Source organism: Vulpes lagopus, chromosome 3 (assembly GCF_018345385.1).
Source record: "Vulpes lagopus strain Blue_001 chromosome 3, ASM1834538v1, whole genome shotgun sequence".
NCBI lineage: Eukaryota > Metazoa > Chordata > Mammalia > Carnivora > Canidae > Vulpes > Vulpes lagopus.
In genome coordinates this window covers 151666682-151692807 of record NC_054826.1, presented here as the reverse complement: position 1 = coordinate 151692807, position 26126 = coordinate 151666682, and the positions used below count along the sequence as shown (strand labels likewise).

The 26126-nt window shown below is 42.2% G+C and overlaps 1 protein-coding gene and 1 long non-coding RNA gene across 2 annotated transcripts; both read right to left on the bottom strand.

Annotated features, from left to right (window-relative positions):
• Positions 1–1407: 1407 nt before the first annotated feature.
• On the bottom strand, positions 1408–14295 carry BCL10 (BCL10 immune signaling adaptor). The gene is made up of 3 exons (XM_041750596.1): positions 13947–14295; positions 7178–7466; positions 1408–5246 (listed from the first exon to the last, which is right to left on the bottom strand). The coding sequence occupies exons 1-3, from the start codon at positions 14001–14003 to the stop codon at positions 4891–4893; spliced, it is 702 nt and encodes a 233-aa protein (XP_041606530.1). The 5' UTR covers positions 14004–14295; the 3' UTR covers positions 1408–4890.
• Positions 14296–17474: 3179 nt separating this feature from the next.
• Positions 17475–25290, bottom strand: LOC121488061. Its single transcript, XR_005986973.1, has 4 exons — positions 25159–25290; positions 24806–25018; positions 18073–18269; positions 17475–17530 (listed from the first exon to the last, which is right to left on the bottom strand). It is a non-coding gene; the product is annotated as an uncharacterized LOC121488061 (long non-coding RNA).
• Between the last annotated feature and the right edge of the window lie 836 nt (positions 25291–26126).

Below are 26126 nucleotides of genomic sequence, written 5' to 3'. Positions count from 1 at the left end.
GAGACACACAGAAAGAGGCAGAGACATAGGCAGAGGGAGAAGCAGTATTACCATTACTTGTGAGAATCTCTGTACCCAACGTGGGGCTTGAACTCATGACCCTGAGATCAAGAGTCATAAGCTCTATAGACTATGCCAGCCAGGCACCCCAAATTACAGCATTATTAATCCAGATGCTCAAGTCAAAAGTCACTAAGTCTTATCATTTCAAATTTAAAATATAGTCTGAGTTCAAACACTTATTACCAATTCAACCTCTACTATTCTTCTTCTTTCTTGCTTGCTAATTTTCATAACATTTAATAATCTTTAAAGTTGTTTAGATTCATGCATTGTATTTAGTGGCCATGTCTCTTCATCTCCTTCAACCTGAAATGGCCTTTCAGTCTAACATTCATGATCTTGACATTAAGATTATAGAACAGTATCTTGTAGAAGATGCCTCAATTTGTCTTGGTGACGAAATGCAGGTTACAAATCTTTAAGAATATCATGAAACTGGGGGCACCTGGGTGGCTCAGTTGGTTGAATGTCTGGCTTCAGCTCAGGTCATGATCCTGGCATCAAGGCCCACATTGAGCCCTCTGCTCAGGGGGAAGCCTGCTTTTCCCTCTCCCTGCTGCTCCACCTGCTTGTGCTCTCTCTCTGTCGAATAAATAAATAAAATCCTTAAAAAAAAAAAAAGAATATTATGAAAGTGGTGGTGTGTTCTTCTCATTGCATCCAATCAGTAGGCATGTGATTTCATTTGCTTCAGTACTGATGATTTTAACCATTTTTTAAAGGATTTTAAGTAGTCTCTACACCCAACGTGGGGGGCTCAAACTCACAACCCCAAGATCAAGAGTCACATGCTCTACCAGCTGAGACAGCCAGGTGCCCCTGATCTTTTGTTTAAGGTAGTATCTGGCAGGCTTTTCTACCATCAAGTTACTTTTGCCCTTTTTAATTAATAAGTGTTTTGTAGGGAGATATTTGAGACTAGGTCAATATCCCATTCTTCATCACATTATTTGTCCATTTATATTAGCATGGACTCATGGTTTATTTTATCCAATGATCTATAAACTATTATTTTTTATTTATTTATTTTTTTTTTAAATTTATTTATTTATCATAGTCACAGAGAGAGAGAGAGAGAGAGAGAGAGACAGGCAGAGGGAGAAGCAGGCTCCAGGCACCGGGAGCCCGACGTGGGATTCGATCCCAGGTCTCCAGGATCAAGCCCTGGGCCAAAGGCAGGCGCCAAACCGCTGCGCCACCCAGGGATTCCCCCTATTATTATATTTTAAAAGATTGTATTTATTTATTTATTCATGAGAGACAGAAAGAGAGAGAGGCAGAGACACAGGCAGAGGGAGAAGCTGGCTCCATGCAGGGAGCCCGATGTGGGACTCGATCCCAGGTCTCCAGGATCAGGCCCTGGGCTAAAGGCAGTGCTAAACCAGAGCCACCCGGGCTGCCCTAAACTATTATTATTTATTTTGACGTTGAAATTATTCTGGATTTGGCCTGTGGGAGCCCCTTTAAGCTGGTTTCTGTGTCTTTTGGATACATCTCAGCTCAACTGCCACCTGGTCTGAGAGGACTTCCCTGATGGTGCTACCTATACTCTTTCCCAAGTTATGTTTTAACTCACACATGCCCTATTTGTATCCATGGCAACTAGAATTACCTAGGTCTCCATGTTTATATTTTATCTTCCCCAGCTAGAATGTGAATTTTTTGAGGACACAGACTTTATCACTGTATCTCCCACACCTAGAATAGATACTCGATAATCACTAAATTAATGACTGAAAAAATACATAATCCCCACTCTTAACTTCCTGTCATGTAAGAAATGCTAAGAAGAGGATGGAGTTATGGAAAGAGCATGGACTGTGGAGCCAAATATTTTTATCCTAAAAAGTTGTGTGATTTTGAGTCATTTACTTTATCCCGAGTTTGTTTTAGCTCTCCTTTCAGATAGCCTTCATAAGTTTACACTCAACAACTATAGATTGATTTGCTTCTTGGTTTGCTTTTTTTCCCCAAAATCAAAAGTGTATATATTTATCCACTGATACAAGATAATACCAGAGCCTAGAACTTTCTGCTCCCTTTGAAATTGCTTAGGTTAAAAGCCAGCACCTGTAAGACTTGGCTTCTACCTTACACCATACATAGAAATCACTTCATAATGAATTATATGGCCAATTATGAAACTAAAATAACTAAGTTTCCAGAAGAAAACATAGGAAAATACCATCATGACATTGAGAGAAGAAAAAATTTCTAAAACAGGGGACAGAAATCACTAAACACAAAAGATTGGTAATTAGTTAGTTAAAATTTAACAAAATCTGTTTATCAAAATAAACAAATCCCCAAATCCCAAACAGAGCCAAAACACTTCTTAAAAAAAATTGAAACAAAACAAAAATTTGCCATTATTCTGGCCTGTTCCTAATTTGCCAGTGTTTGACCTTGCACTAAGACCAACATACTGACCAAAAGTAAGAGGTGTGTTCACCATGAATAGACATGGAGAAAACTTAGGCCACATATTACTTGGGCTACATATGATTCCAACTATGTGACATTTTGGAAAAAACAAAACCACAGAGACAATAAAAGGATCAGTGGTTGCCAGGGTTGGAAGGGGGAGGGAAAAGGAAGAGATGAGTAAGTGGAACACAGGAAATTTTTAGGGCAGTGAAACTGTCCTGTATGATATCATACTGGTGGATAGATGACTTTACGCATTTAACAAAACCCATAGAACTGGGGGGCCTCAGTGTCTCAGTCGGTTAAGAGTCTGACTCTTGATTTTGGCTCAGGTTATGATCTCAGGGTCATAGGATCAAGCCCTGCATCCAAGTCCAAGCTCAGTGGGGAGTCTGCTGGAGGATTCTCTCCTCTCAGTCTGCCTCTCTTTCTGCTAGTGCATGTGCTGCTATAGATAAATAAAATCTTAAAAAAAAAAGAGAGACAACCAAACTATAGAAGTGCACAGCACAGAGTGGATCCTAATGTAAACTACTAAGTTTAGTTAATAATGTTTCAAGACTAGTTAATCAATTCTAATGAATATACCACACTAATGCAAGATATGAAAATGGAAAACAGAGGAAGTGGGGGCATATGGAAACTGTACTTTCTGCTCAATGTTTCTACAAATCTAAAGCCATGCTAAAAAATAAAGTCTATTGATTAAGATAGAATTATAAAGTGAGATCAGGATTGTTGCTTTTGTGTGAAGTGATAATACAATATGTGTAAAAAGTAACTTTTTCACTCCTGCATTCACCAACCTGTGAGTCTGTCATTCTAATTTATATACTTCCAGCAATAGGTGGTTTTCAGTGTTTAAAGAAAAAAAAAGATTGACTTCATAGGATTCAGAAAACCCAAAAGGCTAAGTCTGTTAAAACCTTAATTTTATTGTCTGTATATTTAACAGTCTGAAAGAAAATTCAGTGTTATCAACTATAAATGTGGGTGATACAGTATATCTAAATTATTTCTGATTCTGAGTAAATTATTTTTAAATAAGAGTAACCACATATCAAATTTTAATTAATGAAATGAAAAGCCTGCTTCTGCTTTTTAACTTCTTTAAATGTAACGCCACTGTTTTCTTATGCCTTGCTGAAGGTGAAACATGCTTCCCATAATCCTTAGAAAATGTTACACTACAAAAATTATCCAGGCTTAAAACAAGTTCTAAAGCCAAAGGCCGATCTTCTTTGTGATTGATAAATACATGTCTATCCAGAAATGCAACTTGATCTCATCACTTGAAGTAAGATTTCTATAAAAATTGGTACATGTAAAAAAAAGAATTTTAGGTATTTATTTCCTATTGAAATACTTGAAACTTCCAAAAAAATAGCACTGCAATTCAAAAACTCTTGTTGTTAATAGCATAGTCCCACCTCTGCTTTTTCAAGGTAATGGAAATATATGAGACATATATCAGGAACCAGGGAGATTATAATTTAAATAAAACCAACGACAGCATAAAATTTATAAAGGTGTAAAACTAGTCAAACTTTGTTATATAGTAAAAAAGACAAATGAAGCCAATGGCCCACTTGTTCCAGACAGTATTGAAGACAGGACTGGCACATATACACACACAGACAACATTTTGTTCTAGTTATTTCAACTTGTACAGTGGTCCTCACTGAAAGAGGATGAAAAGTTCAGAAAAATACTTTTAAAACCTCACCAAATTACGTGTAATAGCAGGTTTTTGCTGAGATTTTTTTCTGTAGGAATGAAAATGATAAGATTGTGAAAATCCTAAGAAAGTGGTATTAATTAATAAGGTTAATAAGAAACGTATTTTGGCAAATTGAGATCTTAGGTGGCTCAGACTCCCTTAGGTGCTCCTCCACATCAGAAGGGGACTCTGTAAGTGTCTAGCCCAAGTGAGTGGGAGGTTCTTTTCAGTACACTGGTAGTTTTCCTGTCAGTGACTGGATTTATTACCATATAGATATAGCTTAGTCTGAAAATTTACTGAATAGTCGGAAAGGACTATTAGACTATGAAAATTCTAGTACAAATACACTGAGATATCATTCCCACCCTAACACTCTATTCTCAAATAGAGAAATGTTCCCTATTAAAGTTAGTCTTAAAAAATGTGAAAACACTCAATACTTTAAAAATGGAAAGAATGGAAAAAATGAAAAGTACATGATCAACATGATGTTCTTTAGCTATCTAAAAGTATGCAATTCTTTGGTTCTAAAAAAGTCTTTTTTATAAAGTAGGCTTCCACTGCATTTTAAAAAACATATATCAAATGTTAAGTCATTACAGTAATTTTATAAAAAGACTGATAATCTTTCAAATATTTTTTGTCATTATTAAAAAAAATTAAGAGGCTGCAAACTGTCATTGATGCGAAACAGCACGTGACCTCAAGGGAAGAAACATCTCACTAGAGTTTCCACAAGTTCCTCCTTCTTCTAACTGCAGCTCTGGTGGCAAAGGAGGAGCCCCAGGGTCCCCAGGCCTGGGAAGTGTAGTTGAAGAGAAGGTGGGATTTTCAGTTCTGCCGACTTCTAGGACAGGCAAATTCAGTGAAGACTCAGTAGAAAAAAAAGGGGCTGTGCTGGATTCTCCTTCTGGATGGTATATGACAGTGGATGCTCTCAGTTTTTCAGAGAAATTACTCTCATCTGAATTTGATCTAGAGAAGTTGTTTGTGGCTCCATCTGGAAAAGGTTCACAGCTGCTACATTTCAGTCCTATGATAAAATTATTCAGATGTAAATGAAAAAGTAACTAAAAAAATTAAGCCCATACCTATATTGTACATTTTTAGAGATTACAAGCTGGCTACCACATAACCAAAATTTAAACAGCAATTTATAAATTCGGTCATAATCCATTTCACGTTTCATTTGCTTTTCCCAACCGCCATGAAGTGCACCATTATTTTTATTTCCTAGATAAGGAAATAGTCTCAAGGAAGCTAAATGATATGCTATCATTCAAATTTAATTTGTATACTTATATACTTAACCACTGAATGACCTAGAAAATATTAAGTAGCCCCTAAAATTTTTCATAAAATAAGAAACAGCTTTCAAAACTGCTATTCTTTAGCATTCTGGCACAAAATACATTACCTAATAAAAAAACAAACTTTAAACGGACCATATGCTCAAACTCTGAGCTAAATAATACCAATTACGGATTCTTGAATCACAGGGTGTTAGAAGTGGAAGGGATTTCAGAGGTCCCCTGGATAACTTCTCACTAGTATAGATGAAAAAAGAGAGTCCCCAAATAGTTAAGTCATACCCAACCTTCCAGAACCACTTCCTGGGAAACTGAGAACTATAACCCAGGTCTCTTCACATTAATAATGTCCCGGTTCTCAAACCTAACGGTCTACTTAAATGACAGTGGTTGTTCTGATCAAAGAATTTTACCATATCCAATGGGTGTAGCTAACAATTAGCCTCAGGGTAAAAGAATAAGCACAAATTCTATCTTTCTGTTAGTCTTAGCAAATATTTTTTTTTAAATCTTTTTTTTTTTAATTTTTATTTATTAATGATAGTCACAGAGAGAGAGAGAGAGAGAGAGAGAGAGGCAGTGACACAGGCAGAGGGAGAAGCAGGCTCCATGCACGGGGAGCCCGACGTGGGATTCGATCCCGGGTCTCCAGGATCGCGCCCTGGGCCAAAGGCAGGCGCTAAACCGCTGCACCACCCAGGAATGCCATTAGCAAATCTATAGGCACAGAATCTCCTGACTTGAGAAATTTTATGTAAAATCTGCAAAATCTATAAAGTATATTTATAGATCATTTTTTCCCCCAACAGCTGTTCAACTTCACAATACCTTCAGCATTTCTGATCTATGCTATAGAAACTATTTTCTTAAATATGGCTCAGGAGGGGAGACTTCCAATGTGTCCCAATATGGACTTACAGAGTTTCTTAAGGACCTAAATTACTCCTTTCTGGATCCCCAGTGCCTAGAACAGCTGGAGTAGAGCTACATCACATGCACATTTATCTCAACTGCCTAGAGAAAGGCACAGGAAGAGAGATGGGGTTTGTGGGGAGAGGAGGATTTAAACAGTAGAGGCAATTCTGTGTAGTATTCCAATTAGTGAGTGTGTGCTCCGGGGTAAGGGTGAGACACGGCAAGTGAATTTGCTATGTCATTCATCAACCTCGCCTCTCTCATGACAGACTGAGTGTGACTCTAGTGTTTAAAGCTATGGATAATTTACATAACACGATTCTTACAAACATATGCCAATCGCTTCATTCTGTGATCAACTGGTGGAAGAACCATTACAGTTGGACTTATTACAAATACTTTGCCTTATATATTTTTCTTCATGTGTTATGTGCATTTTCAGGGGTTACTTTTGAATAGACTGATCTTCTATCCTGCAGACTTGAGAAACAAACTCCTATGTACACCAGGATTTCATTTTTGTATAAATGGTATTGTTAAATGAATATAAATACAGAACATTGAGTGATATTCTAATCTTCCAATGAAACGATAGGTTAAAAAAATGTAAATCAAATGTAATTCTGAAGCTGAAACTTTTTGAATAAAAACAAAATGATGATTTCTTGATTTGTTTTGTATTTTGCTTCTAAAAGCATTGTTACATTTAAACGAATTCTTGGACACCAAAATATCTTACCTTTCAGATGTTCTAGTTTTATATTTCTAAGTTTCAGCACTTCATCTGTAATCTTCTGAATCAGGAAGTTCTGTGTTTTTTCTCGCCGAATAGATTCAACCAGTGTATCTAGTCCTTTGGGGTTTTCTTGTAAATAGTCTAACAATTTTCCAGCCCTTTTCCTGCTTGATGTTCGGCAAGAAATTTCTTCAGTGTCTTCTCTACTGAGTATTTTTTTTGCACGTAAGTGATCAAAATGTCTCTCAGCTATGATTTTTTCACACAGGTATACACGCAGATTTTCTAAAGCCTGAAAGACATAAAACTGTGCTTCAGTGCTTTTTTTTCACCCTCACTTGAGGGAAATCACAGGTGACTGATCATTAGTTAGGAATCTTAATTGGTGAGAGAAAGTCAAGAGGCTCAGGCCTACTAAAATCCATGTTATTAAGACGAAGGGCCAAGTAGACAGAAGTAGGTCCCAGACTAAACATTCCTTGCAGCTTTTTTTTTTTTTTAAGATTGATCGATTGATGTATTCATTTATTCATTTATTTATTCATTCATGAGAGACCTAGAAAGAGAGAGAGTCAGAGACACAGGCAGAGAGAAGCAGGCTCCATGCAGGGAGCCTGATGCGGAACTCGATCCCGGGTCTCCAGGATCAGGCCCTGGGCTGAAGGCAGCGCTAAACTGCTGAGCCACCGGGGCTGCCCTTCTTCTGTCCTGTTTTAATCTCATCTTCACACCTATAAACCAAGGCCACGCTATTTAGAGAAGGGAATAGGTCTAGAGCACCCAGGTCCACGGAAATAAGGGAGGTATGCTCAGGCCTCCACCTTCAGGGGTAAAGATGAGGGCAGAGGCTTCCATACATTTTAGTTACCATTTAACATGGAATCCAGGATTAGTCAGGACCAAAGAGGATAACTTAGTGAGGTCCCATAATTTATAACCTTCTCATGTTTATTAATCTTTCATTTTCCTGGGATACCTTGGTGGCTCAGCGGTAAACGTCTGCCTTTGGCTTAGGGCGTGATCCTGGGGTTCCGGGATCGAGTCCCACATCAGGCTCTCAGCATGGAGCCTGCTTCTCCCTCTGCCTATGTCTCTGCCTCTCTCTCTGTGTCTCTCATGAATAAATAAATAAAATCTTATAAAAAATTTTTTCCATTTTCTTAGAGTAAAACCATAGAGTGTCTATCCTAGAGTATGAATGTCTTTAAAAGAGCATAACTATAAGAGCCCTTAATGTGTCTATCTTTGGAGTCAGTTGGAAAGACTATATTCTAACTCAGTGAGTCAGGGGGTAGAAGGCAGTGGGTGCTGGGTGGGGTGGGGTGGGGGAGTACACTAAAGCAATAGTGAATGTTGGAAGAAATTAAAGAGATGAAGAAAAGGAAATCACAGAAAACAGGCTTAGATCTGAGAAGTGCCTCAGGGGGCTTAATGAGCAGACGTGGGTCCCACTAAATAGCATTAATAATTTGATGCCAATGACTGTTTTCTAGCTCTCCTACTTACTAGATATGTGATCTTGGGCAAATAACTCCCTGGGGGCCTCCGCTTCCTCATCTGAGTATTATGAGGAATAAAATAATATATGTAAAGTACTTAAGAAAGTGCCTGGTACATAGTAACTGGTCAATAAATGTTAGTGATTAAAACAATGATGACTAATTTGACATATTTATCACGATGAGCTAAAGGCAATGGAAGATCTTAGAAATATTTGAGTACATGGTGGCACAAAAGTAGGCTGGGTGAAGGGTCCCTATAGTTCTCAATCCACTGAGCTCCCACGTTCATTTATTTGTTCATGCAACAAACTCTTCATATATCTAAATACCCAATATGCCAAGTGTTGAGCATACAAATATGAACAGAACTTGAATCCTGTATGCAAAGGGCACACAGTCTAGTTGGAGAGTATCTATCAAACACAAGCCAATAATTATCATACAATGTGCTATAACCCAGAAAAAAACCACAAGTATTAGGGAAGTACAGAGTAAACAATTAACTGTACCTCCTCCATGATCCGGGAAATTTAGAGAGGGTATACTTGTAGTATGAAGGTGCACAGAGGAGAATACTAACAAGTCTGGGGTAGTTGGGATGCAGGGGTGCATGTGACACAGTGGTAAGAAATTAAGCTTAAGGAATTAAGCTTAAGGAAAGGAAAACAGGTTGTATTATGGAAGAGTTTTTATAACATGTTGAGAAACATATGTTTCCCTGTAGCCACGAGTCAAAATGTTTATAAATAAGAAGCAATAAAAAAAAATAAAAAATTTTGCAGAGGACTTGGGGGAGCAAAAATTGGGAGACCCATAAGGAGACTGACACAATATTTTACATAAGCTATGTTGAGTGCATGAATTTAAGCAGTGAGGATGGAGGGAGAGAATAGATTTTAAAGCTGAACTCCTTGAAAAACCTCATTTGCTGTCATCTCTACTACTTACATACTGATGATCCCCAAATTTGTGTATGTGATCAAGACTTTCTCCACTTAGACATCCCAAAGCTACTTGAATCAACTTGTCTAAAACCAAATTTGATATCTTTGCCTGTCCTTTCCATTTGATAGTCTTCACTCATTTGGGAGTACCACCATCCAGCTGATCATGCGATAAACCTTCAACTCATCCTCGACTTCCTCTCTTTTGCTCCCTTGCCACATCTGATCACCTACCCACCAAGTCCTGCCAACTTACCCCTTGTATTTATCAAATCTGCCCCTTCACTTCATCTTTATCATTAGCATTGCCTTAGCTCAGGTCTTCGTCATACGCTGCAGGGACTATTAACAAACAAGACACCTAGCTGTACTTCCCATTTTTTTCCTCCCATTCAAATTTCTCCTTCACACATCTATCAGAGCTCCCAATTTTTCAAGAGAAAATGGAAATCTGGAGTGGAATTCTACTAATATTGAAATGTTGTCAGTTAATTTTGTAAAAATTTAAAACTGTGTTCCACCAACTTAAAAGATAAAGTTCCTCAACTTTGGCAGAATAGTAGAGAGGTCAAGAGTATGACTTTGGATAAGGCCAACATCAGTTTGGATCGTAATTCGCCATATACTTCTGTAAGAGCTGGGGCAAGAAACTTAAGCTAAGCTTCAGGTTCCTTATTTGTAAAATAGTGATAAACACTTACCCTGCAGAACCTCTAGAAGGACTCAGTAGGACAATGAGTATGAAGGCTTGACACAGTCTCTGATACACAGTCAGTACACAATAAGTAACAGCTGTTTGATAATAGCAGACAGGGCACTTCATAGGATGGATCCTGCCTCTGGAGCTTAATCTGTCACCACCTCTAACTGTCCTGGTACTTTGTGTTCTACCTAAAACTGTTTGTCACCGTGTAGTTCTTCTTGTTGTCACTTTATCTGATTTTCTCTTCTCATACCCTAAGTCCCTATTTATCATTTATGATTCAGCACAGTGGTCACCTCCTTCAGGAAGCTTTGTTTAAACTCCCCAGAAGGAATTAGGCACTCCTCTCTTCTGTCCTTATAGCACCCTGTGCATGTACTTCACTTTTCTACATACCACAACTATACTTCCTATCTCCCAATTCATTTCTACTCTGTATCATTACTCTTCTCAGCCACCAAGAACCTCGTCACTGTCAAATCTCATCCTCATTTGTCTTCATTTTACCTCTCAGCAGCATGGACACAGCTGACCACTCCCCCCTCCTTGAAATACTGGTTTCGTGAATACCACACTCCCCTGGCTCTATTCCCATCTCTGTGGCTATGACCTCTCATTTAAAAACAAAAAAACAAAAACTCCCCTATGATCTCCCTTTTCCCTTCTAGCTCTCAACTTTCTAGGTGAACTCACTCAATCTCACAGCTTGGATCTCCTTTGTGATCTTCAGATTTGTAGGTCTAATTGCTGATCTGACATTTTCACTCACCAGACTGACTCTACTCTCTTTCTCAATTCAATCCATCACCAAATCTTAACATTTCTATTTCAAAAATGCATCTGGAATCCTCCTGTTCCATCCATTTCTACTGCTTTCCCCCTGATCCAAATCACCATCAGCTCTTAACTATATTAATTCCATGAATCTCCTCACTGGTTTCCCTCTTCTTACTTTTGCTCCCTTCCGTCCATACAATAGGCAAAGGGATTAAAAATATTAACATAGTTCTTCAGCAGACCCCTACTACACTTGAGAAAAATCCTAATACTTTATTACCATTTGTAAAATCCTCCATGATCTGGCTCTAGCCCAACCTTCCTAACTTCTCAGAGCACCCTCTGCCTGTTTCCAATTTCCCCAAGTCACCAAGGTCTTGCCTGTTTTAGTTCCTTTACAAACTTTACTCTGCCTAGAGGATTATTGCCCCAGTTCTGTTATATTCTTCAGCAACCAGTTTAAATGTAACCTTCCCTGACCGTCCTATGTCAAGTTGATTCCCCGTGCTACTGTCTCAATACCTGTTTGTCTCCTTCATAGTACTTACCATAATTTGTAAGCATATATTTGTCTTCAACCCTAATGACCTATATGTTTGAAGCAGGCAAAAACCACATATGTTTTGTTCAACTCTGTATATCCTGCACTTAGCAGAGTGTCAAGTAGATAGTGTTCTAGATGAATTCAAAATTCACTGCACTTATTCTGTAATTTGCAATTATTAATTTATGTCTGTTTCCCTCCTTCCAGGAAATTAAGCTCTTTTCAAACTGGGATTGCGTCTTAATTTCTAATTTTCGAATTGTTAGAACCTCACAGCAGCATGTAATCCAAAAGATGAGGTAAACAAGCTGATGGGGGCAGGGGGAAGGGAGGAGCATAGTGAAAGAGTGGGACTTTCCAGAAGGCTGGGTGGTGGCATACTATCCATCAAGACAGAGAATATAGCAAGCAGCTTTGGGGAAGGGATGATAAAAAGTTCAATTTCTGACAAGATGAGGAGTGTACAGAACATAAAAGTAAATTTCCAGTAGATATTTGGAAACAAGCATCTAGAGTTGACAAAGAAGGAAGTGCAAATATTTGTATGATAATTTTAAGACCTTCTGAGGTCATCAACCATTTTGAATATAGCATGAAAAAAATCTCTAAGAAAAAAATGTGCACATACATTTTTTTCATAGACCTCCTGAGACCCCTTCATGATTCCCCAAGATTATGAATTGCTGAGATAGCTGTAAATTGAAATCATGGAGGTGGATAGTATCAATGAACTGACAGGGAAAAAAAATGAATAAAGACCTGAAGACTGGGGGATCCCTGGATGGCTCAATGGTTTAGTGCCTGCCTTTGCACAGGGTGTGGTCCTGGAGACCCAGGATGGAGTCCCACATCCGGCTCCCTGCATGGAGCCTGCTTCTCCCTCTGCCTGTGTCTCTGCCTGCCTCTCTCTCTCTGTCTCTTATGAATAAATGAAAAAAAAAATAAAAAAAAAAAAAGACCTGGAAGACACTCTTCACAACTGTGTTTGTGTACAGGTTTTATATTTATGCCCAACTGTAACCTCTCACAGCACTGCTGTAAAGATTAAATGGGAACATTGCAAATTGTGTGACAAAGATTTTGGAACACCACAGGCTTAGCTCTTGAAGTGCATGGTTCCACTGGCACCAATCTTATATAAGACAACACTCATTTAGTCTGTGGTAGTTATCAATGTCCTGGTTTTATCTCGACTAGAATGTAAAGCAGAGGCCAGGTTATCTTTCTTTCTTTTTTTTTTTTTGTATCTTTCCAGGCCCAAGGACAGTGCCTTCCATATACTAAGCGCTCCATCTGTATCGCTGAATGAGCAAACTAAGGCACAAATCCCTGTCATATCCAGTTTCCTTCTGCTAATGAGTCATTCCAATTGTCATTATGTAATTATGAGTGCAGTGTAATAAACCTTTCAAGGGAGAAAAGGGGGGAAGCATTTAAGGTAGACGAACATCTAAAAAAGCTGCTGTCTTGTCCAGTTCACAAATATGATTCTGTATTAAGTACTGCAGAACTCATTTTCTGTTGGGTTTCTTGTTTTTTATTCGAAATTACACTAAGTATTTTGGGGGTACTCCTATAGGTCTCACGTGGCAAAACAAGTAATTAAAAGCAAAAGAAACAAGAGATACCTCAACAAATAAGTACTAAGATTTGTGCAGTTCTGCAGCATCCAAGCAAAAGGGCATAATTTAGGTACTGAATATTTTCAGCATTTACCTGTAAATTAATTTTCGGCTACACCCACCCCCCAATTTAAATATGTGGGCGTTTGCTTACTAGGGGAATTCCAGGTTGTGCTTTCAGCTGTTGAGCTTCCCCCAACCCCCCTTTATAAGAGAGTTTCACATATTTGCTCCACTGCTTGGAGCCTTTCACGGGTCCAGCTGTCGCTCCAGGTTGGGCCAGCAGCCTAGGGAGTGTGACTCAAGGCGGAACCTGGGCAGTCGACTCCCAACGACGCAGCCCCAAAGCGCAGGGGTGGGGGTAGAGATCCCCGGGGGAGGAGTGGAGAGCCGGCAAGAAGCTGAGTGCGGAGAAACGCTCCACTGGACAGGGTTTCAGAACCCAGCGATCTAAACGTGGATTCACAGGTCACGAGGGGTCGCTTCCACCGAGGTCCCCCGGGCGCCGTCCTGCAGCAGCGCCTGGACCTTGAGCCCCTCGGACCCCCCGCAGGCTCCTCTCCGGCTCGGACTCCCACTCCGCGTTTCCGCTCTCCTCGCCCGCCCGCCCGGCCGGGCCTGCCCCTGCCCACCCGCGACCCCCGGCCCTCGGCGGCGCCCGGGCAAGGCTGGCTACTCACGTCCTTCTTCACTTCGGTCAGGTCCTCCTCGGTGAGGGACGGCGCAGCGGGCTCCATGGCGGAGGAGCGGGGTAGCGCCTCTTCCGGGTCCGGGAGCTGCGGCGGCACCGCCCGGCCAGGCAGGGGACTCGGGCCTCCGGGTGAAGCGGCGACAAGGGCAGGCGGAGCGGGTCGAGAGGAAGAGGGCTGCCGCTTCCAAAACAGAGGGGCTCACGGACGAGCCCGTAGAGCTTCCGGCTCCGCCTCTGGGGCCGAGGGCGCCGCAGACCTGGGCGTCCCCCAGCGGGCTCCGCGCAGCGCTCCTTCCTCTCCCGGAGGCGCCGGCGCAGGCCCCGCCCCCCGACGAGGCGGGGCTGGCCGTGGGGCCCGCCCCCTCTCAGCGGGAGCCAATCGCTGCCGGCCCGGGGCCCGAGCCTGGCCCCGCCCCCGACCCCGCCCACAGCCCCCGCGCGTCCTTTGCCGGGAGCGTTTCCGTGGGTGGGGCCCGAGGCTCCTCCCGCCGCAGGCCCCGCCTTTGCGGACCGTCCCCCCCCGGGCTCCTCCCCTTTCCCCAGACCCCGCCCCGCAACTTCCGGCCGCTGCCTTAACCTACTGAAGTTGTGGGGTTAGATACCCGCCTGCTGGTACGCGGCCCGCGGGCAGCTCCGCTGCAATAGTCAAGACTTTTTTTTTTTTTTTTAGTCAAGACATTTTTGAAAGAGAAAAACCGCCTATAATCCCTTCATTTTAACACTCAATTTAACGTCAGCATGCTTCTTGGTCACTTTTTTATGATCCTGTTTCTTATTTGTTCCATCTGTGTGATGAAGGGATGTCTACCTTACATCCCTTATGGGGCTGCTGTGAGAATTAAATGATACTATATATGTAAGGTTCTCAGAGGTACTTGGCATACAGTATGAACTCCATTTATTATCTTTTACTACCCAAACACTTATTGAGTCCTTACTAATATGTCTTAGTCATCTTATCTTAGAAGAATTATATTTTTGTGGGGGAGACTGATAAGCAGACAACTACTCCCAGAATGGTATGTAACTACTAATGGAAGTGTATGCAGAACAACATGAATAATGAAGAATGGGGACACCTGGGTGGCTCAGTGGTTGAGCATCTGCCTTTGGCTCAGGTGGTGATCCTGGGGTCCTGGGATCCAGTCCAGGATCGGGCTTCCCACAAGGAGCCTGCTTCTGTCTCTGCTTCTCTCTGTGTGTCTCTCATGAATAACTAAATAAAATATTTTTTTAAAAAAGAATGAGTAATGTGGATGAGAAGTTCAAAACACAAGACAATGGGCCCAAGACAATGGTTTGGACAACATGCTGAATAAACTCCATGGTATTTGAAGCAGTGAGGGTAGACAGGACAAGAGGTAGATAGACAAAGACAAACTTGGGAACTCCAACAGTTTTTGAAAGTAAACTCTACACCCAACATGAGGCTTGAACTCACAACCCAGTATCAAGAGTTGCATGCTCGGGAACCCTGGGTGGCGCAGCGGTTTGGCGCCTGCCTTTGGCCCACGGCGTGATCCTGGAGACCCGGGATCGAATCCCACATCGGGCTCCCGGTGCATGGAGCCTGCTTCTCCCTCTACCTATGTCTTTGCCTCTCTCTTTCTCTCTCTGTGTGACTATCATAAATAAATAAATAAAAAATTATAAAAAAGAAGAGTTGCATGCTCTACCCACAGAACCAGCCAGTTGGATACCTCTTGAGAACTCTAACATTTAAAGGAAGGGAAAGCAAAAGAACCAGAAAAGGACAATGTTGCCAAAGCCACACGGATGTCGCTTAGCAGCTTCGGGTTCCATCATAAGCTTCTAACATTTACATTACATCATGTGTCTTTTCCTACATTGATCCACAGTACAATTTTATCTGATTGCTTAATCTTCCCTCATCTTGGTTTAACCCAATTTACTTAACCATTTGTTCTTTCATTTTACAAATATTTATTGAATGTCAACTATGCACCAGACACTGTTTTGGGGTTTGGGGAAACAGCTATGAACAAAATAGGTAAAAATTTCTTTCTTCCTGGAGTTTAAAGTCCAGCATACATGTGTTTCAGGGCAGAGCAAATAGATATTTGGAAAATGATATGTAAACTTATTCTGTTAGAAGATAACAAATGCTAAGAGAAAATACAAAACAGGATAGTAGGATATGGGTATATGGGATGTTTACAGTAAAAAAAATATTTTTATTCAACTATAATTAACACACAGTGTTATATTAGTTTCAAGTGTACAATATAATGATCCAACAATTCTATACATTATTCATCACTCAGTACTGGAGTGGTAACGTTTAAAATAGGGTAGTTTGTGAAGATCTCACTGAGAAAGGGAGATTTAAATTACCACTTGAAGAGAGTGAGGTAATGTCATGTAGACATTTGGAGAAAGAACATTATGAGTAGAGGGAACAGCCAATGAAAAATATCCAGTGGGACTGGGAAGGAGATGAAGTCCTTGTGTGCTACTGTAAATGTGTAACCTAATTTTACTGAGTCATATGGGTGTACTCTGAGTCAAAGGGGAAGCCACTGGAGGGTTCTGAGCAGTGGAGTGACATGATCTGATTTATGATTTGAAAAAGGAACAGTTTCACTGTTGCCTTGAGGAGAAGGAAGATGGAAAAAGGGAGACCAGTTAGGGTGCTGTTCCCGAAATTCAGGGTCTGGGAGGTGGTGGCTCAAGTCAGGGTTAGAAGCAGCAAGGGTGGTGAGAACCTTTGGAAGAGAAGTGGGGATGCGATTTCATTTCCTTCTAAAAGGGCTACTCTTGGCTGCTGAGAGTAGACTGTAGGCATAAAAGTAGAAGCAGAGACAGCTGGAGGCTACCCCAGGGATCTAGGGGGAGATGGGGGTGGTGTGACCAGAGTGGGAGCAGTGCTGAGCACTCCCTAGTGGTCACCTTAAATTCTTCTCACTTTGTCATTGTTATAAACAGTTTGTCTCCCATTTTTTTCATCTACATATTCTCCATCCTTTTTTTCTTTTGAGTTATCATTTCCTCTGCACAAATTCTCAGGAGCAGGAGGAGTACAGAGCCCAGGAAATGTGTTTTCATGTATGTATTTCCACACTTTCTCTCCTAAGTCTTGGTCCATCTGTGTGTGTGGAAATGAACTGCTTTGCCACAACAATACAAGCTCCGCTGATGAAGGAGAGGATACAGCATCCCTTAAAGTAAAGTGATTTCAACGATGCCAACTTGACACAACCATTTCAATGTAGCTATTAGGAGTTGGTTGCTGGTCTATTGTTCTTTTTTATTATTTATTTATTTTTATTTTATTTTTTTCTAGAGAGAGAGAGCACATGCGCATGTGTGTATACCCGTGGAGGGGGGCAGTGGCAGGTGGGGGGGGGATGAGGGGTAGAGGGAGTGGGAGAGAACCTTTTTTTTTTTTTTAAGATTTATTTATTTATTCATGAGAGACACACAGAGAGACAGAGGCAGAGACACAGGCAGAGGGAGAAGCAGGCTCCATGCAGGAAGCCTGATGTGAGACTCGATCCTGCGACCCCAGAGTCATGTCCTGAGCCAAAAGCAGATGCTCAACCGCTGAGCCACCTGGGGTGGGGGGAGAGAGAGAGAGAGAGAGACTTAAGCAGATTCCACTCCCAGCACAGAGCCCAACATGAGGATCAGTCTCACAACACGGAGATCATGACCTTAGCAGAAATCAAGAGCCAGACACTCAACCAACTGAGCCACCCAGATTGTTCTTTTTTTAAACAAAACATTTAAAACACACCACACTGTGAAGAAAAATATTACAAACATCTATATTCACTGCCAACGTTTGCCGAATGTTGATACTTTGCTACGTTGCCTTCTGTTACGACTATTGATCACCAAATGTTAGTGGCAGACACCTCTTTTTCTTGAGCCTTCTTTCATGACTCTTGCTATACATCTGACTTTTTCCTCATTGTTGACCATTGTTTCATTTCTGACACTTCCAACCTCATTCTGTGCTCAGTGTGCAGTTCTTTATTCATTTACTCAGCTAAAAAGTAAAGTGTCTGCTATGTGGGGGTACGGAGAGAGGATCAGGGGTTGAGAGGGACTGAGTGTGGAGCTTAGGGATTTTTCAAAGCCAAGAGGTTAACCTTTTTGTTTTTGACGCCATGTCTCCACGTTCCCAAGTGGACAGTCTGTGTCAAAGCAGCCACATCGGAATGTCATGTGCCTCATCACGGAGCTGGTTCGGGGCAGGTCTTGCAGCATCCAGGCCCACTTTTTTTCTGGTGCACCATACTTCATGAGCAGACACATTTCCACTTCTCTACTCAACCACATGGTCAGGCTGTAATGAGGATTGGGCACCTTTTCAAGAAACAGCCCTGTCCATTGCCTGCCTTGCAATAATTTCACCTCTTCCCCTCCCCCAGCCCCCATCAAGTTATAGGGGTTCCATCTGTCTCCTACTGTGAAATACAAGGCGTCTGATAAATGTACCATGAAAGTTATAGTATAGTCTGCAGACACAAGACACCATATCATAGTGGCTAAATATGAAGATGTTTGGCATCTGACAGGCTTAGGCTGGCGTATTAGTTTCCTAGGGCTGCTGCAACGAATTACCACAAACTGGGTGACTTAAAACAACAGAAATTTATTCAGTCACAGTCTGGAGGTGAAAAGTTCAAAACTGGCAGAGCCACGTTCCCTCTGAAGACTCTAGGGAAGACTGTTTCCTCACCTCTTCCTAGCTTCTGGCGGTTGCCAGCAATCCTTGGCATTCCTTGGCCTTGGCAACATGACTCTAATCTCTGGCTCCATGTTTACTTGGCCTTCTCTGTTTTCCTACTGTCTCTCTGTCTCCAGATTTCCTTCTTCTTATAACAACACTAATCACTGGATCAGAGCCCACTCTAATCTAGTATGACATTATCTTAACTCGAAGGCATCTGTAAGGACATTATTTTCAAATACAGTCATGTTCCAATGTTCCAGTGGACGTGGATTTTGGGAAGACACTATTTAACCCAGTATAGCTGGATTCTAGATTTGCCAATTGTCAGCTATATGACCTGGGAACAATTAATAAGCATTCAATAAAGATAGCTATTATAGGAATGTAAAGGGAGGGAAGAGGAAACCACTGCTGCCTGACAAGACAACATGAAAGAGGTGTATTTAAACTGGACCAGAGGAATTTAATAGGTGGCACTCTAATGCTACTTAATGGTTTTTTTTTTTTCCCCCAGAACTTCCTACCAGATGCCAGATGCCATGTTGAGCAATGAATTCTATTCCAAGTGATTGTGAATTATAATTTTCCCAGAAATAATTGGAGGAAAAAAGTGGCCAGTTCTGAGCCAGACAGTCCTGGGTTTTAATGGCAAGACAATATGTGGTGGAATCCAGACAGTTCAGCTCAGTAACTTTGTGAATTTTCCAAGTAGTCTGTCCCAGGAGCGGCTCCCAGTTTAGGAAGGAAAGACCAGGAGGGTGCAGGTGATAAGCATGAGCCTGAACAGATCCTCGAGGACATTCACAGTATACCTCAAGACTAGGACATTGTCGGGCTTGATAAGGGAACTTGAGAGAAGGGATCAGTCCCTCTGCCTTGTCTCTAGGAGGTTTGTTTAGAGAGTGAAGACTGGAATTTGGTATTGGAAGCTTGCATTATGGGACAAAGTACCTTAAATATAGTTGAGGAGAGGTGCCATCCTATATACTAGCAGGGAGATCTTGATGGAGGGGTTAGATCTCCCAGTCATGTAAGTGCCTGGGGAGAAATAATCACTAGTGATGCATTTTGTAGCCACTCTGAACCAAGCACATTACATCTGCTGTTGTAATTTAATACCTACAATAGTCCTTCCAGGTAGGCTTTATTATACTCACTTTATAGGTGAGAATTCTGAGGCTTAGAAAATATTATTTGCCCAAGGCCACTCCTCTACCAAGTAGCAGAATCAAGATTCCCAACTCAGTGTGTCTGATTACAAGGCCGTGTTCTTAACTACTAGCTGTAGACTGAGCTAACTGCCTTAGGAGACCGTGATTCAGAGGAGCTAGGAGCATTCCTTGGGGCAAGGGCAACAATATAATGCATTTAGGTCTGTTCTCTGTGTCTGAGGCAGGAAAAAGATAAGCTAGGAAACTTATCATGGGACTGTCCAACTCTCTTAATGGAAAAGAGAACATCCCAAGATTGACAGCAAAGAGAGCCTTCCAGTTTGATAGATTCTGAACTGCTGCCTTACAAGAGCGTCCTGCCAAGGCAAGGAAGCTAAGGAATGGACCCAACATCAAGATGAAGGGATGTAAGTGATGGAGCAGGACTCTGGAAGGTGGCATCGATGTAAATAAGTAGAAGCTGAGCCTCAGGAATCTAGTAAGAGGACTTCTTACTTAGTCTATAGTGAGTTTCTGCAAATGGTCTCTCCTCTGGTGGATGAAGAAATGCTAACACAACAGCTTAGCATCAATTCAGATGTTCGTGGTCTGTTAGGTGGCACCTTGGAGTCTACAGAGGGAATCTTATAAATGAGAATGCCTGATCCTACCAAAGATCCATGAGGCAGGAAAATCCATGTGCAACAGTGAGGGGACTTAGATCCAAGTCGTAGAAGGAGAAAGAAGGCAGTTCTTGCAAACTCCAGGTGGGGCTCCATTGCGGGTATAATTTGGGAAGGAATATTGAAGGCATAGGGTAAGAGTGCCCAGAGTGGAACAATACCCAGGGCTTCACAGAGCATTGGGTGAGAAACAGTGATCCAGAACGTACTTAAAAACATTAATCTGTGGGTAATCTAAAACTGAGAACATAAAATACTCTTAATGATGGCCTCAGGGTTAACATGAACTCTAACGGGGATCAGTACAAAACAGAACAAAAACTGAATTTCTCTGAAGTGGATTGAGTTGAGGAACACTAAGTTTTCTGTCCTGCAAAGTATTCAAGCGTATCCCAGACCACTTTCGCTGTGAGGGCATTCACAAACTGGAAGGCAGAAGGCAAGGTGGTTTGCCCAAGTGACTTTTTTTTTTTTTTTGCCCAAGTGACTTTGACAGTGCTTCCAACTCTAAGCCTCTGGGAGACCACGTTCACACTACCAGAGCCACTTGAACCTTGAGAATATTTGCTAAATAGAGGAAGGAGGTTGGCCTGCAGGACTGGAAGTTTTCTCTTTATCTTTTCCCTTTTTTAAAAAATCTTTTCCCTAATTTTTGAAATCCAGTTCACCTGGGATTTTTCCTTGGAAAGAGTTGGCTGTGATAGCACAACACCTCAGACCTACCATTTTTATTGTTTAATATTCAATCTATTGTTATTCGGCTAGTTTGTAACTTCAGTAAGGCCAGCATTTTGTCTACTTTTATTCAATGTTGACTCTACAACAGTGCCTGGTATATAGTAGGTATTATGAAATGAATGTGTCTCCCCAAACCTCATGTGTTGAAATCCTAACCCTCAATGTGAGTTTTAGGAGGTGGGGCCCATGGGAGGTGACTGGGTCAAGAGAGTGCGGCCCTCCTGAATGGGATCAGTGCCCTCGTAAAAGACACCCCGGAGAGCTCCCTTGCTCTTTCTGCCAAGTGAAGATGTAACAAGAAGTTGGCAGTCTGCCACCTAGAAGAGGGCTCTCACCAGAACTGGACCGTGTTGGCACCTTGAGCTTGGTCTTATATCCTCTAGAATGGTGAGAAATAAATTTCTCACATGTTTTTAAGCCACTCGGTCAATGGTAATTTGTTATAGCAGCCTGAGTGGACTAAGTCAGTAGATGTTCAATAAATACATGTTGAATGACTGGCTAACTAAAAGCTATTCAATGCTTAAAGTTTCAGTTATGGGGGTGCCTGGGTGGCTCAGTCGGTTAAGTGTCCCATCTATTGGTTTCGGCTCAGGTCATGATCTCAGGGTTGTGTGATTGAGCCCCACCTCAGGCTCTGCCCCTCTCTCTTGTGTGTTCTCTCTCTCTCTCTAAAAAAGAAAAAAAAAAGGAAATAAATCTTTAAAAATGTTTTAGTTATGCAAGATGATTATGTTCCAGAGACCTGCTGTATAACCCTGAGCCTATAGTTAACAATACTGTATGTACACCTAGAATTTGGTTAGCAGGGTAAATACCATGTTAAGTGCTCTTACCACAACAGAATAAAAGAAATCAAAATAAAATAATTCTGCTTTACGTCGGCATACTTTTTCCATTATCCCCATCCAGACCTGTGTGGCTCCTCTCAGCAGCCATTCTCACTTCTGTGACACACCAGGACACAGTTAAAGGAGAATTTGGCGTCCTGTAACTCTTTCTGACCTTAGCCCTAACCCACGTGCCCTGACCCCTCCCTTGCCTGTCTGCCCCCCTGACCTCTACCTTGGGCTCTGACTCACTCCTCACTGTCTGGTCGTCAGCCTTCCCTCACTTGGCCTTGAATCATTCCTTAACCACTTACTGTTCAAGTTTAGGCAAGCTTCCTAACTGCTATCTGCCCGAGGTTTCTCCTCCATCCAGGAAAAAGTTTAAATATGAAAATGTGAAGAGAGGAGGAATAAAGGTGGAATGTTGGGAAATGCTAACTTACAGAGGATAAGAAATAGCAACATCTCATCTCCCAGATTGAATACATGAAAAGTGCTTAGTTCCTTATGGATACCCAGTGGGCAGTAAATGTTAGCAATGGTCGTTTTCGTTATTCTTGAGTCTTTTTGTCATTAGTAAGTCATCCTTCAGAGCTGATGATTCTCAGCACCTCCTTCCTGATGATCACCTTGATTCCCCTTAGCCATGATGCTGTTTCTCCCCCAACTATCCTGCCTTGAGGAAACTCAGCTCCAAGGCTGCCTCTCTGGATGCTGGTTCTCTCTGGCAGGACCCACACCCTCTGGATCTTTCTTTCTTTTCTTTCTTTCTTTCTTTCTTTCTTTCTTTCTTTCTTTCTTTCTTTTCTTCCTTCCTTCCTTCCTTCCTTTCTTCCTTTCATTTTCTTTTTCTTTTCCTCTTTCTTTCTTTCTTTCTTTCTTTCTTTCTTTCTTTCTTTCTTTCTTTCTTTCTTTCTTTCTTTCTTATCTTTTCTTTCTTTCTCTATCATTCAGGTTTTATTTATTTATTTGAAAGAGAGCACAAGCCAGGAGGAGAGGCAGAGGGAAAGGGAGAAGCAGACTCTCTACAGAGCGGGGGCCCAACACAGTCCTTGATCCCAGAACCCTGGGATCATGACGTGAGCTGAAGGCAGACACTTAACCAACTGAGGCCACCCGGCGCCCCATGGAAGCACCTCTTCTAGAGGAATTTATAAACAGTGCTGGAGTCAATCTGCATCTCAACCTGCCATTGTTTTTCTTATTTTAGAGATATGGATGGAGGATTCTCTGAAGTCATCCTGGCCAAGGCAGCAAATTGAGATTTAACCAACAAGCCACTCAGGTGTCCAGGCTTTACTACCCATGCCTACAGAAATTAAAATTTTCTCTTAAATATAAAATTGTGGTAACTGCTATACCTTCCCCTTGGCTTGGTGGCTAGAAACTGTCCTCTGGCCTGTCTGAGGGTCCTCAGAACCGTCTTGTGTGAAAGCCAATGAATCCCTTGTGTTCTTCTGTCCCAGCCTCCTTGTCACTTGGCTACATTCCTGCTGGTGACCTAGGCGAAATTGCCCCTCTGCTGGGCATAGCTATCACCATGGGTGCTGCTACTGCCACTACCACTTTGGCCTCAGGGGAAGTTACACTGTTTTTTGCTACTGAGGCTCAAGCGCAGACAGACCAGACCCTTCCCTTCAGGTTGTCACATCATGGAAGACACCCTGCTGTAACTTTTAACAAGTATTTACTCCGTATAAAAATAACAGAAGGAAAGTTCAAAATTGAGAGCACCTTGACAACGAATAGGAGATGTGGTGCCCCTCAGAGCTCAGAGGCTTAGATCCCTCATGTCTTTGGTTGTGGACCCTAGAAGCTGAACCAGAGGCACAGAGGAAGGCAGGTGGCTCATCTAGCAGATGACCTCAGGCAGGCCTGGCAAGAGACTGCAGCAGTCACTCGGGGACCGGGAAGGAAGTCTAAACAGGGTGCATCAAGATGAGGATTTCCCACTGTACACAACTCGGGCTCTGTCGCACTGGGAAACGTTGAGAGATGGTAGAGAACTGGCCATATAACCAATATGATCATCACCGGGCACCTGTGGCTGCTGAGCAGTGTCTATGTCTCATCAGGACTGAGCTGTGCTCTCAATGCGAAAGATGCACTGGATTCCTAACATACAAAAAGCTGTACAAAAAAAATTTTTAAGTATCTTGTGGATACTTTTTAGATTGATTACATATTGACAGGATAATAATTAGATATATGGGTTAAACACAATATTTTATCAAAATTCATTTCACCAGTCTCGTACTACTTTTTTAAATGTGTCTACCAGAAAATGTGAAATCACATGTGTGATTTACATTATATTTCTGCTGGACAGCATAGAACATGCCTCAGAATTGTCCTGAGGATTGAAGAATATTTATCCAATTACTCCAAACCATCACTGGCTGAACACTTCCCTGGGGGTGTCCACTCCCTGGTACTTCTGGCTGCCGTGTGCAGAGCAGAGCGCACTTCCAAGCGTCTCGGAAGGGCGCCAGCAAGTCATGGTGGGCACCGAGGCATTCTGTGGGGTACCCTCATTTCTACCTCCCTCGGGAAAGGCCATCCTACCCAGCAAACCCCACCTTCCCAGACAGGAGGGCCTCACTCGTGTTTATCCTTAGAATCTAGGTCTGACTCACCCCAGGGAACAGGAGAAGCTATTTGCTTATTTTCTCCCCTTCACTCAGCTCTCAGCTAGCTTGCCCAAGGAATGATGGAAGGGACACTCCTTTAGGGGAAAAACATACCTTCATCGCTGGAAGGGAGGTCTGGCATTATGGTCTTCAAAACAACCAAAGGAAGTAAAGCCTAATAGCGGTACATTTCTCGAGATCTGACCCCTTAGTCAACTCCGCAGCAGGACATCCACGGTTCAGTCCGCGCCGTGCCGCCCCAAGTCCACGCCAGCCGCTTTTCCTGCTTTCTCCTCTGGGTAGGGTCCACTTGTCTGTCCTGTAGCCCTGCAGGAAACCACGTGAACAAGAGCACAAAACTCCATAGTAACAAACATTATATTGTGGTCACAATGCCTAATCCATATGGAATGGGACAATATTTTAAGGAATCATTCCTGTGTTCTCACCCACCCCACCACACTCACAAGCCTTCCAACTCTGCACTCTCTGGTTTTCTTCACTTGCACCCTGAAGATCCTCCTCCCAGCCCAGAAAACTAGATATGAGTCATCCAGTGCTTCTAGGGGAAGGATGTTACTCTTGAAGCAGAGAATAAAGGAGGTGAATTAGTAATGTTTTAGTTCAAAAGTCACTGATAGAGGTGTAAGACAGAAAGTGCCAGATACACAGCTGCATAAGTGCAAGTAGAGCTCTGCCCCCAGATTAAAGATTCCACAGCCTGGGGGTGGGGTGGAGAGAGAGGAAGGACCTCGAGGACTGCAAGAGAGATAGCTGTGCTCCAGTGGAACACGACCCATGGCCCATCAGCTCCCACCCCTGGAGATCTCCACCTGTCCTGAGGACCTAGATTAGGTCCTGTTCACCTGTGGTGAGGAATGCTCATTGGCTGCAGTCACAGTGATGATTAGCTAGGTCTGAAAGCAACCACCTGTGCCCCAGGATTTCCTTCAGCTGCCCCCTCATGCTACGTGGAAGCCCCCCTTTCCAATAACTCAGAATGCTTAAAATCTCCAGGATTGAAGTCTTGTCACTAGAGAGTCTTCATGGAGTGGTGCCTGGGCAAGCATGCCACAGGAGCAAACAGAACTGACCCTAAACCTCTCCAAAGCTAGGATGGTGGTAGACACAGAGCTGCATTACGTTTTCTTAGGGTAGGAATATTTCTCCAAAGGAGTCATCATCTTTGGAGATATGTCACTGTCCAGTTATGACAGATCTTACGTTAATGTGCACAGCAGCTTCTCTGCTTGAAGCCACCTTGTTTTACCCTCCCCAGCGCCTGCTGTCTATGGAATAGACTTTCCATAACAAAGGAACACTTGGCTCAAAGGTAATACATCAATTGAAAAATATCAAGTATTCAAAAAAAATCCGAGGTAATGACCTCACCTGGTGTCATCTTGTATCACATACACCTGGGCTAAATAGCCAG